This window comes from Microtus pennsylvanicus, chromosome 21 (assembly GCF_037038515.1).
Source record: "Microtus pennsylvanicus isolate mMicPen1 chromosome 21, mMicPen1.hap1, whole genome shotgun sequence".
In the NCBI taxonomy this organism is placed as follows: Eukaryota; Metazoa; Chordata; class Mammalia; order Rodentia; family Cricetidae; genus Microtus; species Microtus pennsylvanicus.
The window spans coordinates 16,336,822-16,350,195 of record NC_134599.1 but is presented as its reverse complement, the minus strand read 5'-3'; the positions used below and the strand labels follow the sequence as shown (position 1 = coordinate 16,350,195).

Here is a 13,374-nt window from a genome sequence, read left to right as displayed (position 1 = left end):
GTAAAGTAAAGGACACAGTCAACAAACTAAAACGGCAGTGTACAGGATGGGGAAAGATCTTCATCAATCTCACATCGGACAGAGAAATATCTCACATCGGTCTCCAAAATATACCAAAAAAAGAAAAAAACTCAAGAAACTTGACATCAAAATAACAAATAATCCAATAAAAAATGGGGTAGAGATCTAAACAGAGAACCCTCAATGATGAATCTCAAATGGCTGAAAGACACTTAAGGAAATGTTCAACATCCTTAGCCATCAGAGAAATGCAAATCAAAACAACTCTGAGATTCTATCTTACACCTGTAAGAATGGCTAAGTACAAAAACACTGTTCGAGAGGATGTGGGGTCAAGGGAACACTACTCTGTTGCTGGTGGGAATGCAAACTTGTACAGTCACTTTGGAAATCAGTATGGAGATTTCTCAGAAAATTCGAAAACATTCTACCTCAAGACCCAGAAATACCACTTTTGGGTATATACACAAAGAATGCTCAATCATACCACAAGGACATGTGCTCAACTATGTTCATAGTAACATTATTCATAATAACCAGAACCTGGAAACAACCTTGATGACCCTCATCCTAAGAATGGATAAAGAAAATGTGATACATTTACAAAATGGAGTACTACACAGTGGTAAAAAAATAATGACATCTTGAAATTTTTAAGCAAATGGATGGATCTAGAAAACATCATATTGAGTAAAGTAACTCAGACCCAGAAAGACAAATATAATATGTACTCACTCATAAATGGCTTTTAGACATAAAGTAAAGAAAAGCCAGCCTACAGGCCACAACCCCAGAGAATCTAGATAACAAAGAGGACCCTAAGAGAGACCATACATGGATTTACATTGGAAGGAGGGAAAGAGAAGCTCTCTTGAGTAAATTGGGAGCGTTAGGAGCATAAGACAGGGTAGAAGGAAAGGGGGAAGAAGGGAAGGGAGCAGAGAAAAATGTATAGCTCAATAGAAATAATAATAATAGTAATGATAAGAGATGCCCATGCCGTGAAGCCAGGATCACCCACCTGGCTCTGGGACTCCAGTTTAACTTCCTCGGGAGCAGGTTTGGTCATTGGGGTTGGGTTTGTGTTACAAGGATCCATCTGTTCTTTCTTTTCCACTTTGACCTTTACATCGTCCAGACTCAGGTTTGGAGTTGATCTTAAATCTTTCTCATCTTTGTCTAAAAGGTAGCGCAGGAGCTGATGGTCTTTTGACTCTTTTTTCTTTGAAGCATCCAGTTCTAGTTTTATGCTGGCATTCCCCGGGGCTTGTCCAGGCACTGACACGGCAGAAGTTGACGCACTGTCCTTTTTCTCCGGTTCCACAGACAAAGTGGTGATGTCTGAGGGACTGCCCTCCTGTAAAAGCCGGTGTAGAATTTTGTGACGCTCAGTCAGAGAACTGTGGGAAGAGGGGCAAGTACCTCCTGAAGGATTAGTGGAGGCAGAGCTGGAAGTGCCGGTGCAAGAAAGTACATCTTTGCAGCTTGTGTCTATATCAGCATGCCGCAACTGCTGTTCTGCAGTTGTTGTCAACAGCTGTACTAGTTTGTGACTAGTTTGAGAGTATTTACTGTCTCCATCAGAGAGTCTGTCATTGTTATGCATAAGTCCTGAGTCCAGAGGTTTGCCATCATTAGCACTGTTGTCAGATTGGATCATTTCATTTAAAATGGATGCAATCTCTTTGTTATCTTTGGACTCAGCTTTTGCTGGTTGCATACTTAATCTGCTAGGTGAATTCTGTGAGCTCATCTGCCTAAGGCCTGGAGAACCGGCAGAAAAGCCAACAGAGTTATTGGGTCCTTCATTCAGACCTTGTAAAGATGTTACTGGGATATTTGAATAGGGTCGGTTATTATTATTACAGGCACCACTAGTAATGCCAACTGGGGAGCTTAATGTTGGAATATTTGGAGGAAATGAATTGTTTGGCATCCTAGCCCTTGTTGCCAAGCCAGAATTAGCCTGTCTCCTCGGAGACATGAACTGCGTGAGGGAAATTCCTGTACCTTCCATAGGAGAATTATTGAGGTTCAAAGAGGGATTACTGCTCTGGGAACCTGCCTGTCCCTGGTTTAAGGCAACATTGGCTACAATCTGATTTCCAGGTGAACATCCAAAACTCCCTTGGCTGTTGCTAGAATTACTATGACTGCTGCTGCTATTAAGGTCTGAGCTCTGTTGGCGGTTTATTCTGGCAGAGGCCATGTTGTTGTTGGATGGTGGCAACGTAGATGAACGGGTCACACCATGAGCTGGAGAGATACCAGGATTGACTGAGGGGTTTATTCGGGGAATTGACATTCCAGAATTAGTGTCATCTTGAGGAGAAAGCCCACTGTGCTCCCTAGGGGAGAAAAATACATTATTATTCAATCATTTTAATTTGTTTTATTATTTTTTCATGATGACATTATAAGAAAGGCCATTAGCCTCATTAATGTTCCAAGCTATCAAGTAGAGAGTTTCTGCACCACCCTAAATTAAGGAAAACCAGGGAACTGCCATTACCTCTGTGAAGGGCAGCACTACTTCCTAGAATTGGCACCTATGGGCTCTTAAATCACTGACAGTTTCAGTTGTGTGAAAAATAAACTTTTCTTGGTGTTGGGAAAATATGCAATAGAAATACAATTATTATTGTGATAACAATTTCATTTGAAAGAGAAACTTCTCATGCCTTTATTTAGAAAGCATTTTATTTAGGACTCCCCTGTTAACAGCTTTTAAGTATTTCAACTCCAAAGAGGAAGACTGGGTAAGAAAATACCGTGTCACTGATGCAAAAATTAAAAAGGGTGATATGCAGACATAGCAGATGTTTTGAAAGAGAAATCACAATATGAAAAAAGAACTGTGCTAATTCCACTCACAAGAAAATTTTCAACTAAAACTAGAAAAAGTCAGAATACTGAACTCAGGTTTTACCAGAGCTCTTTAATCAAATGTGTAACTATGACAACAGATTTGTGACTGGCATTACCATGTTCCAATAAGCAAAACATCAGATGGAAAAAAGATGAAGTGAGGGAAATGTCTTTGTTTTTAATGCTAAATTTTATGCAGTTATAACTTAGGGCTCTTAAATAAATAGCAGCATAAAAGAATAATTCCATGAATTTTCTATGTGTATCAGTATAAATTTTACTTAGTGGGAGGGAACAAATTAGAATATTGAAAAACTTCAAGTTGAGAGTTTAACTAATGAGTAAGGCTTCTATGATAAACTGTCAACTTGAACTCCAGAGTCATAAACGTTGTTCTAATAAAGATCCCTTGAAAATAAAATAAAAATGTTAGAAACACTGAGATCTCTTCTAAGACTGTAAGTGCCTATGTGGAATGTTGCAAATTTTTTAGGCACCATTATGTTTTCACCCCTAAAAAATGATTTTTTAGTCCCACCTTTCCTGTCTCCCTTTATGAACAACAAAGCTACTTGATAACAAAACCCTTATACCCATTGTTGATATACTGATAGATAATTAATATTAATTATGGATATACTCATCATACTATTCTTATGCCTAACTTATAATTTCTCTCCAAATAAGTAGTACCTGTCGATGATATGAATTCCCATGATGAAAGGTTGCATGTCAGGACTTTGAGGGTAGCAAAGTTTACACTTGGTGTGGGCGCTAAGCATTGTGCCATCATTCAATATGAATCTATAGGATGGGCTGGAGGCAGTGCCACGAGTCATCACTGTTTCAAACAAAAGAAAAACCTAGTTAAAATTCTGACACTTGAACGCTGGGCAAAGGACGGCTACTAGGTCTTATTTCTACTAACAACCTCATTGAAAATGCCTTCTCAATTGCTGCCTGCTGTGATTCAAAGAATAGTTTAGAGATGTGTGTGTGGAGGGGCTCCATTTAAAATATACCACTTGACAAGTTTTAAGTTACTCTCATTTGAACGGCTGCCTCCTTATATAAATTAGGACTGTGACAAACCGCAACCTAGTAGGTCTCCATTCAAAATACAGGGAAGTGCTTCTTTGCCTTTAGTATTATCTTTAACAAGTTTTTATTATTATTATTACCTTTGGCTGGCTTATGGTTTAAATTATAAATACTGAGATATAATTCATACACTTTGAGGTTCATCCTCTCTATTTTAAGGGGTTTCTAGAGTTCTTTATTTACTGAGGAAAATCCTTCAGGTCCCATCTGACAAATTATTACACATATCTATATTATTTTTGATGCTATAATTTTTAAAATTTAACAAGCAAATTAAGATAAAATTAATTATTACTAGTAAGGAACAAAAGCTAAGTTGTCAGTAAATTGCTTTATAAACAATATCATATAAGTTCTGTCTTAACTGTTTATTAGCAGCAGGCAAGAATCTAGTTACTGAGGTAAGTGCTTGTGAAATATGGAGAAACTCTCCAAGACGGAAGGACTGAAATGTCATTGTTGTTTTAGTAACACCATAGAATTCTATCTTGAGGCTTAATAGATTGTCAATATAAAGATTAAAAAGGTAATACCCACTGAAATACAAGAACTACTATCACAAATGACTGTTAAAATTAAGCCTGTAAAAAATATTTTGAATACATTCATTTTTTGTGACAAAGTCTCTGTATGTAGCCCGGGCTATCCCAGAATTTGTTCTATAGCTCAAGTTGGCCTCAAACTTATACTCTTTTTGCCTCAATCTGCTAAGTACTAAGATTAAAAACCTGTGCCAGTATGGCTGCTTAATTACACTTTTAATATCACATTGAAGAGATTTTAGATGATCAATTAATATTTTTTATACTACATACTATTCAAGATAAGAGAAGCTATGATCTCTTTTATCTTGAGTGTCTGGTACTGACTGAGGCAGAAGAGTCTGTTGAATTGGCAGTAGGATAAAGCTGCCTGCGTACAGAAGGGAGGATGTAAGCTTTGCATACTTTCATCTAAGTCACTGCCATGCTTGCCAAACACAGTGCATGGAGAAGTTCAGTAATTAATAAAGGATGAAAAGAATCTTTAATACACACTGATGACTTCTGTGGAAGAGTATAAGCAAATTTTTGCTATAGTCAGTTAAAAAATTATGTTAACATTCAACTGTTTATAGCTTTTAAATAATTTATTTAGAAAAACACAACTTCAGCAGAAAAGTGGCATTATACAATATATTATTTACACGAGTTTTTACAAGGCCAGACAAAACAGATAACACATCTTACATTGTTTTACTTACTCCATTTTATCCATTTCTTTATCTTGTTCATTTTTCAGATCTCCTTATTACACAGGGAAACACTGGTTACTTTACAGAGCTGCTCAACACAGCAGCATTAGCCTACATGTGGCCATTTGAAATTACATATAATGAAAAATTCACTTCCTTAGTCACACTACCCACATTTTTAGACCTTGACATCCACATGGTTCAAAGAGGGATTACTGCTCTGGGAACCTGCCTGTCCCTGGTTTAAGGCAACATTGGCTACAATCTGATTTCCAGGTGAACATCCAAAACTCCCTTGAGCAAGGAAGTCAGGACCGTGAGGGGTGCACCCACCCACTGAGACAGTGTGTCTGATCTAATGGGAGCTCACCAAGGCCAGCTGGACTGGGACTGATGGAGCATGTGATCAAACCGGACACTCTGAATGTGGCTCACAATGAGCGCTGACTGAGAAGCCAAGGACAATGGCACTGAGTTTTGATTCTACTGCATGGATTGGCTTTGTGGGAGCCTAGTCTGTTTGGATGCTCACCTTCCTAGACCTGGGTGGAGAGAGGAGGACCTTGGACTTCCCACAGGGCAGGGAACCCTGACTGCTCTTTGGACTAGAGAGGGAGGGGGAGTGGGAGTGGGGGGAGTGAGGGGGAAATGGGAGGAGGGGAGGAGGTGGAAATTTTTAATAAATAAATAAAACACTTTGTGGAAAATAAGTACTCTGAGTAATGAAAGAATTTAAAATACCCTAAACATGCCATGAATCTTCTAAAATGGGAAAATAGAGCCTGTATCAAACTCAGCTAAGTACAAAACAATGTTTCCTGGTTACATATATTAAAAGCTTGTGAAACCTGGCTTTATATTTTCCTAATTTCTCTGTTAGAAAACATCTTAGGCTATAGACTCATTTAGTAGCATGGTAGGTCCATGAAGTCTGACTTGACAACTGTCACCTGCATCCATCATGCTCAGGATACCAGAAGCATCTTAATCTCAACTTCTCTTTGAAGTATTAGTCTGAACTGAACAGAACCTATAAATCTTCGCCAATTTCTTTTTACTCATATCACCTTCCTCCTAGTTTAAAGTTCCTCAAGTGGTTTTAATATCCACTTTTGGTGTGGGAGTTCCTACTGTCGTTAATGAATAAAGAACTGCCTTGAGCCTATGGCAGGGAAGAACAGAACTAGGTGGGAAACTTAGGCTGTATGCTGGGAGAAAGAAGGGCAGAGTTGGGGACACGCCATGAAGCCACTGCCGGAGACAAACGTGCTGAAACTTTGCTGGTAGCTAACAACCTCGTGGTGATATACAGATTAATAGAAACGGGTTAAATTAATATAAGAGTTAGCCAATAAGAAGCTAAAGCTAATGGGCCAAGCAATGATTTAATTAATACAGTTTCTGTGTGATTATTTTGGGGCTAAGCGGCTGGGAACAAACAAGCAGCCACCTGAAATACACTTTTCTCCAGTCTCAGTGCAGACCTATGGCTTCAGTCTGGTTGAAGCAGGGTTCCCCTGTGTTCTGAGACTGACCTGTGGTCACAAATGTGACTCTGGAAGATGAAGTAGTAAGCATCCTTTGGAAGTATTTTATGAGCTGAGTGTCACAGTCTATTGTTGTGATCACAGCACTTGGGTAGTAGAGGCAAAAGGGTCAGGAATTCAAGGGCTTCCTCAGTCACATAATTAGTTCGAGACAAACCTGGGCTACAGGAGAGGCTGGGTCAAAAAAAAAAAAAAACAACCCAGAAACCAAAAAACCTGGGGTACTTCCTAAAGCACTAGCCTAGCATGTATGAGGTTTTAGGTTCAATTCCTGGCAATTGCTGGCACTAACTCTATCTCCCCACCACCAAAAAACTTCAAACAAAACAAACACTTCATAAATTGTCTTGGTAGAAAGCTGCCAAAAGCAAAACAAAACAAAAAACTAAGCTAAGAACAAAACTGTTAATAAATATTAGGATTTTATAACAATTGCTACCTTCAAATAGTAAATTATTGGAAAGGGAAAAAGATGACAGATGGAAGAAAATTTTCTCTTGTCTAGTAATCACTATAAAAATTTACACAAAATCAAGGATATAGTAGCAAAATTTGTCTCTTTTTTCTTCTAAATTTAAATTTATTTAGGTGGACAAATAAAATTCTATTCATTTTAACTATGCATTATTATGCTTTGAAGTACTTATTCATCATGAATGGTTTAATCTAGCTAATTAACATATGCTATATCACACACAATTATCACTTTCATGGTGAGAAGACTTAATATCTATTCTCCTTCCTGTGTTCCTCAAGAATGTAATATGTTGCCAGGCGGTGGTGGCGCACGCCTTTAATCCTAGCACTCGGGAGGCAGAGGCAGGCAGATCTCTGTGAGTTCGAGGCCAGCCTGGTTCCAGGACAGGAACCAAAAAGCTACAGAGAAACCCTGTCTCGAAAATAAAAAAAAGAATGTAATATATTGTCATTAGCTATACTGTTTATGCATACAATAGAACTGTTAAGACTTATCCCTCATACATATCCAACTGTAATGCTTTTAGCAACATCATCTCAACAATTCCCCCCCCCCTCCATAAGCCACCTACGCTTCTCATAGCCACCATTCTACTGTTTCTACACCGTATGTGTATAAGATCATATGGTACTTGTATTTCTGTGCTTGGCTTCTCTCACTTATTGTAATGATCTCCAGGTTTATCAGAGGAGTATCGTCTTTTTTATGGCCTTACAGTATTTCATTGTGTGTATGTGTGTGTATATATGAATATTTTCTTCATTTCCACTTATCCATTGATAAGCACTTAAGTTGATTCCATATTTTGACTAATAGAATATAGGTATTGCTCTATTATATTGATTTTGGTCCCTTTGGTTTTATACCCAGAACTGGGATTCCTAAATTGTATGATAGTTCTGTTTTTATTCATTTTTTGAGGAATCGCCATACTTTTCATTATAATGGCCATACTAATTTACAATCTCCCCACACATACACTCATCTTTTGTCTGTCTGATGACAGTCATTCTACCATGAACATGTCTCACTGGCTTCACACTGCCCATACGTGCCAGGCAGCAGAGAAACTGCAAGTGTAAATTAATACTCTCTCCATCTTTGACAGGCGAATGATTCTTAAACTTTATCACTATTTTTAAGGTCTGTTAAGCTATCTGGGCCCTCATCTGAGATTTTAATTCAATAGGTAATTTAACAGGGGAGTTGCACATGTTTTCAAAGACTATATCTCTCTTACCAGTATAGATCTGTTGAATATAAAATACTAGAAGATGTACTTTATCCATGGCATGCTGTTTGACAAATAGTCTTTAATCTCTAAAATCCTAGAACCAGACTCATATGAACTTTGGTGATCTTAGTTTCAAGGGGAAAAAAAATAAAAGTCATTTTTATCAAGGAATTCTTTTTTCTCAAAAAGTGGAAGGCATTATATTAAGAAATGTCTGATGAGGAAAAGGAGCTGGACTACAATTTCTTTCCTCACACTGTCCTCTAAATTACTGTACTTCGTATGCAGAAAGATTAACTCCTTATTAGATTTTAATTACCCTAATTCACAGAGACTCCTAATGTTTTATAAACTATGGCTCTTTTGTATCTGTGTGAAGCTAAATCATTTGTGTAATAAATACCTGTTTTACCCCAGTGGAAATGTATACCAACTATAGGTAAAATCTCAGCTATGCTATGGGAGGCTGACTTTGGAAATTATGACAAAAATCAAAGAGACCCACATACTACTTCACACATTAAGTAATGAGTGGAGGCTGTGCTCCAAGTTCCAAACCTATTCAAGAGTCAAAAACACTGTAGATAAAATCAAAAGTTCACACTTAGTAGAAGGAATCTATCAATATTATCCTTCCAAGTCAGGATGCACATTGGGACTGCCTGGGAAAGTTAAAAATAATACAGATTTTTGGCTCTTTGCATAGTCTTGAGGAGCGGCATGGAGTTTAGTAAGGAGTCCTCTGGAGAACTACTACTCTGTTCCAGAAAAACTACAACTTTGAGATTTCTACAGATGGCTTTCAGGAAAAAAAAATCTTCCTATTAGGAAGCAACTAACCTATGATGTAATGGATGATATACCATCAGGAAACTGAGGACAGATGTTATGGGAAAAATGTCAAAATTAAAAAGGGTGTGAAAATAATGAAAACATCTCATTGCATTTTAGGACTAGCAATTAATAGAATCTATCAAATTAAAGCTTACATTGAAAAAGGAGTACTAGGCTACCATATATGACAATATTTTAAAGTACATAAACAATCCCTTAATTTTAAATCTCTTAGAACTTTCTGACCTTGATTCACAAATAACTTCCTCTACTTTCCTGACAATATTGGTTGACTTCTTAAGGGTATGGAATATACTTGTTTTATGCTCCCACAGACCTCCCAGATATGCTAAGTATGATTACTGTCAGAACTTCAATCTAAGTCAGAAGACACATACTTCAACAGGCACGAAGTTAAAATGAATGGTACAGAGCTCTCTGCCATCCAGATATTCTCTGACACATTATTTTCCTGGGGAAAATCTTTAAGAGACAGACAAAAAACAGAAAATCCCTTGCTCTCACAAACTATCAAGTCTGACTTTACTTTTTTAATAGTTATACTTCTATTATCATAAGGGTCACACTGATTTTAGCTGCCCTGCATTCTCCTCAAAAACTGTGAGAACAACCCTGCTTCCTAGCAACCACTGTATCCTTGGCACCTTATATACATAGTGTTCTATGCATGTAAGGAACTGGACACATCTGCTGAATGAATGAATTAATGAATGAATGAGTGAGTGACTGCCACATGACATCCTAGTCTTTAGGATGTGCATCCTGGGTTTCAGGATCCACTCATGAGTTACTTTGCTTACCCATTTCTTCCTTTCCTAAAATTTATTACAGAAGCTGTAATTTGGAGAAAATACTTATCAAGCTATAAATTCTAAGAAAAGTTACTCAATAGTAACACACAGATTAATGAAAAAAATTGAGAAAAAATGTTTTACCTTCTTGAAACAGTTGTCGGGCATAAGATGGCTCTCTGCCCTGAGGTTGGAAAAAAGCATAAATGCATTTCCTTACTAAATCTTCCCAGCCAGTTCTGCCAGCAGCTCTCAGGGAACTAGTATCAATAGAGATGATTTTACCTGCACAAAGAATGAAAATTGACATTTGCATTAGTGTGTGAGATTTAGTTCTAGTCAGGTATTAACATCGCATCAAAGCTAAGGATGTAGGTCAGCTGGTCCAGTGCTTGTCTACAATACATGAAGGTCTGAGGTCAATTCCTAGTACTGCTGAACAGGCCATGATGGTACATGTCTGTAATCCCAGCATTTGGGAGGTAGAGGCACACAAAATTAGAAGATCAAGGTCATCATTAGCTATATAATTAGTTAAAGTCAGCCTGGGCTACATGAGACCCTGTTACAAACAACCACAAACAACTCCCCAAAATACAAAATGAGCAAAGTCATCTGGAGCTGTTAAAACGTATCAGTTAAAATCCTCAGACCTGTTCTTTGATTACATTTCCTGCACACTGCTCCTCTTTACTGCTTTCTGTGTGTTGACATCTAACTGCGTTACTTATGAGGTAACAGAAGGAAAAATTAAATGTATTTTTCTAGTCTAAGCTATTTCCCAATGACTATGTGAAGAGAATATGAGAAAGAAGCAGGTTTTCCATTTTTATCTCTAGTTAATTCCTATAGGCACGTCTACAATGAAGACTGGAGGCAACTAAATAAAAACCTTAAGGTTTGCAAGGCATTATACTATTGAAATAATGCTTTATAAAATTCATCAGTTATTTGATATAGCTGTATTTGCCCAAATTTCCTATTGGTTTTGAGAAAATTCTGGCAAGCTATTTTTCAGTTAATAAGAGTTCAGTTAATAATAATATTTTTGGGACCATTTTTATTATATACACCCACAAGAGCCCAAGTTCAATCCCCAGCACTTCCCTACTCCAAGGGCTCTGCCAACTCAGCATCTTCTCTATCACTTGTTCTTGACCAGCTTCTGTATTTTTTGGAAATAGTTCAGTGAAAAACTGGTATCTCATTGATATCCAGATTTCAATTTCTGTAGTTACTAACAAGGCTGAGTATTTTTATGTTTCTTTTCCTATGAATGCCTGATTGTATTTCCTCCTCTTGATATAATCAAGTCAAGCCTACATAATGTATATGCTTTTTCATTTAAGTAAAATTACACACTCTCTTCTCCCACAATTTGGTTTCCTAATTAATAAAATATTCATTAACTTTCCTTTAACTTGTAATGGTCTGGGATCTAAGGTACCCAACTCTACTTGAGGATCTCATCACTCAACTCCTGGAATAAATGTAGATAGAAAGAATACCAGTTCAAAATTAAATAAGAGAATTTTGTTACTTAAAACAGTCTGAAGAGAGTCTAGTGAACACTGAAATTGAAAGCATAAACAAATTTTTAATAATGTAATTTTTGTCTCTTACTATGCCATACACAAAAGTTTATCATAACAGCAACTCACCTGCTACATCATCTTCATATACAATAATGCTCTTCTTAGGCAATGACTAAGGGATGGGGGTGTGTGTATATGTGCATGTGGGGGGGGGGTCTGGAATTGTGGAGTTATGGAAGAGAAAGTAATTATGTCTTCAGCAATAAAACTAAATGATTATGCTTAAAGGAGGACCATGAAGAGTTTGGTTTAGAGTATCTCTGCTTACCAAAGGGAAGTTGAACCAACCACCAACTAACCAACCAACCCAGAAGGAGGACTTAAAAAAAAAAGGGACACAAAGCCAGGCATAATTGTGCACGCCTTTAATCCTAGCACTCAAGAGTCAGAGGCATGCAAATCTCTATGAGTTGAGGCCATCCTGATATGCAGAGAGAATTCTAGGACAGTCTGGGCTATTATGCAGGGAAACCCTGTCTCAAAAATAAATCACTCCACATATAGTTAAAAAGTAACATTAAAATGCAGTATTCAATATTTACTTTACCTCACTAGTATTTTCAGTAAATTCTACTCTATGATATAAGAAAATACTAGCTTTAAGTTTACTGTATTTCTCTGGTAACTTGGGAGAAGAGGTGAAGGACAGTACTGTGGTTGAAGGTAGTGTAGTATCAAAGGAAAATACTTCATTGGGGATAAATATTTTCATTCTTGGCAATCGGTTACCATTTCCCACTCAGAAGACAAGTAAGTTCCTTATTTTCAAAAATTATGTGTATGTGTTTTTTTTTTTTGTTTGAGTATCATGTGTGTGCCTGGTGTCCTTGGAGGCCATAAGAGGGCATCAAATCTCATGGGACTGGAGTTGCAGTTGTGAGCTGCTATGTGGGTGCTGGGAATCAAACCTGGGTCCTCTACAAGAGTAGCCAGTGCTCTTAACTGCTGAGTCATCGCTCCAGACTTTAGTTGAACAATTATTGAAAAGTCCAGAAGTTAATTTTCTTATTTTAAACTGTCATGATTATTTTTATTTATTTATAATAGGTGCAGCTGAAATTTCTATTTAAATTCTTCTGATTTAATGTAGCAGTTTACTTACAGAAATGAGAATAAGTTGAAAAGTACTGTCTATGAAATATCCTACTGCCAACTGTGTGTATATGTGTTTGTGCCACAGGGCATGAAAGGAGGTCATGCGACAAGTTAGTGGTATCAGTACTCTCTTTCTACCTTTATGTGGGATATGGAGATAGAACTCGGGCTGCTATGCTGTGCCATGTGCCTTTGCCCCACTGAGCTACACTACTGGCTTGTTCACTAAGTCTCTCATGTCTAATACTTACTACACAGCCTGACAAACATCCTTCTCAACAGGTTTTCATTCTATGTCTCATAAAGCCTTTATTTGACTTCTTTTTATATTAATCAGTTACTGACAAAAGACCAGTTTTCATTGTCAATGAAACATCCTTTTTTCCCTATAAAATATTTCTGGCTTTCAATAAGGGCTCATTGAATTTTTCCAGTGTGGCTCATGAAAGAAAATGGAAGTGAACATGATCCATGCTAGACTGAAAAAGAGTTACAGAGGGGTGCAGTCCCTTCACGTGAACATGATCTGTGGCAGACTGGGAAAGGGATGGAGAG

General features: G+C 37.4%; 1 protein-coding gene across 9 annotated transcripts in view; it reads right to left on the bottom strand.

Moving 5' to 3' along the window:
• Positions 1–13,374, bottom strand: part of Ncoa1 (nuclear receptor coactivator 1) — a 225,052-nt gene that overhangs the window by 53,446 nt on the left and 158,232 nt on the right. For all 9 annotated transcript variants that reach the window (XM_075955620.1, XM_075955623.1, XM_075955616.1 and 6 more), the window contains 3 exons: positions 10,274–10,414; positions 3,583–3,730; positions 1,043–2,369 (listed from right to left, as the gene is read on the bottom strand). In XM_075955620.1, coding sequence (XP_075811735.1) covers positions 1,043–2,369; positions 3,583–3,730; positions 10,274–10,414 — 1,616 coding nt within the window. The remainder of the gene's footprint in view (positions 1–1,042; positions 2,370–3,582; positions 3,731–10,273; positions 10,415–13,374) is intronic.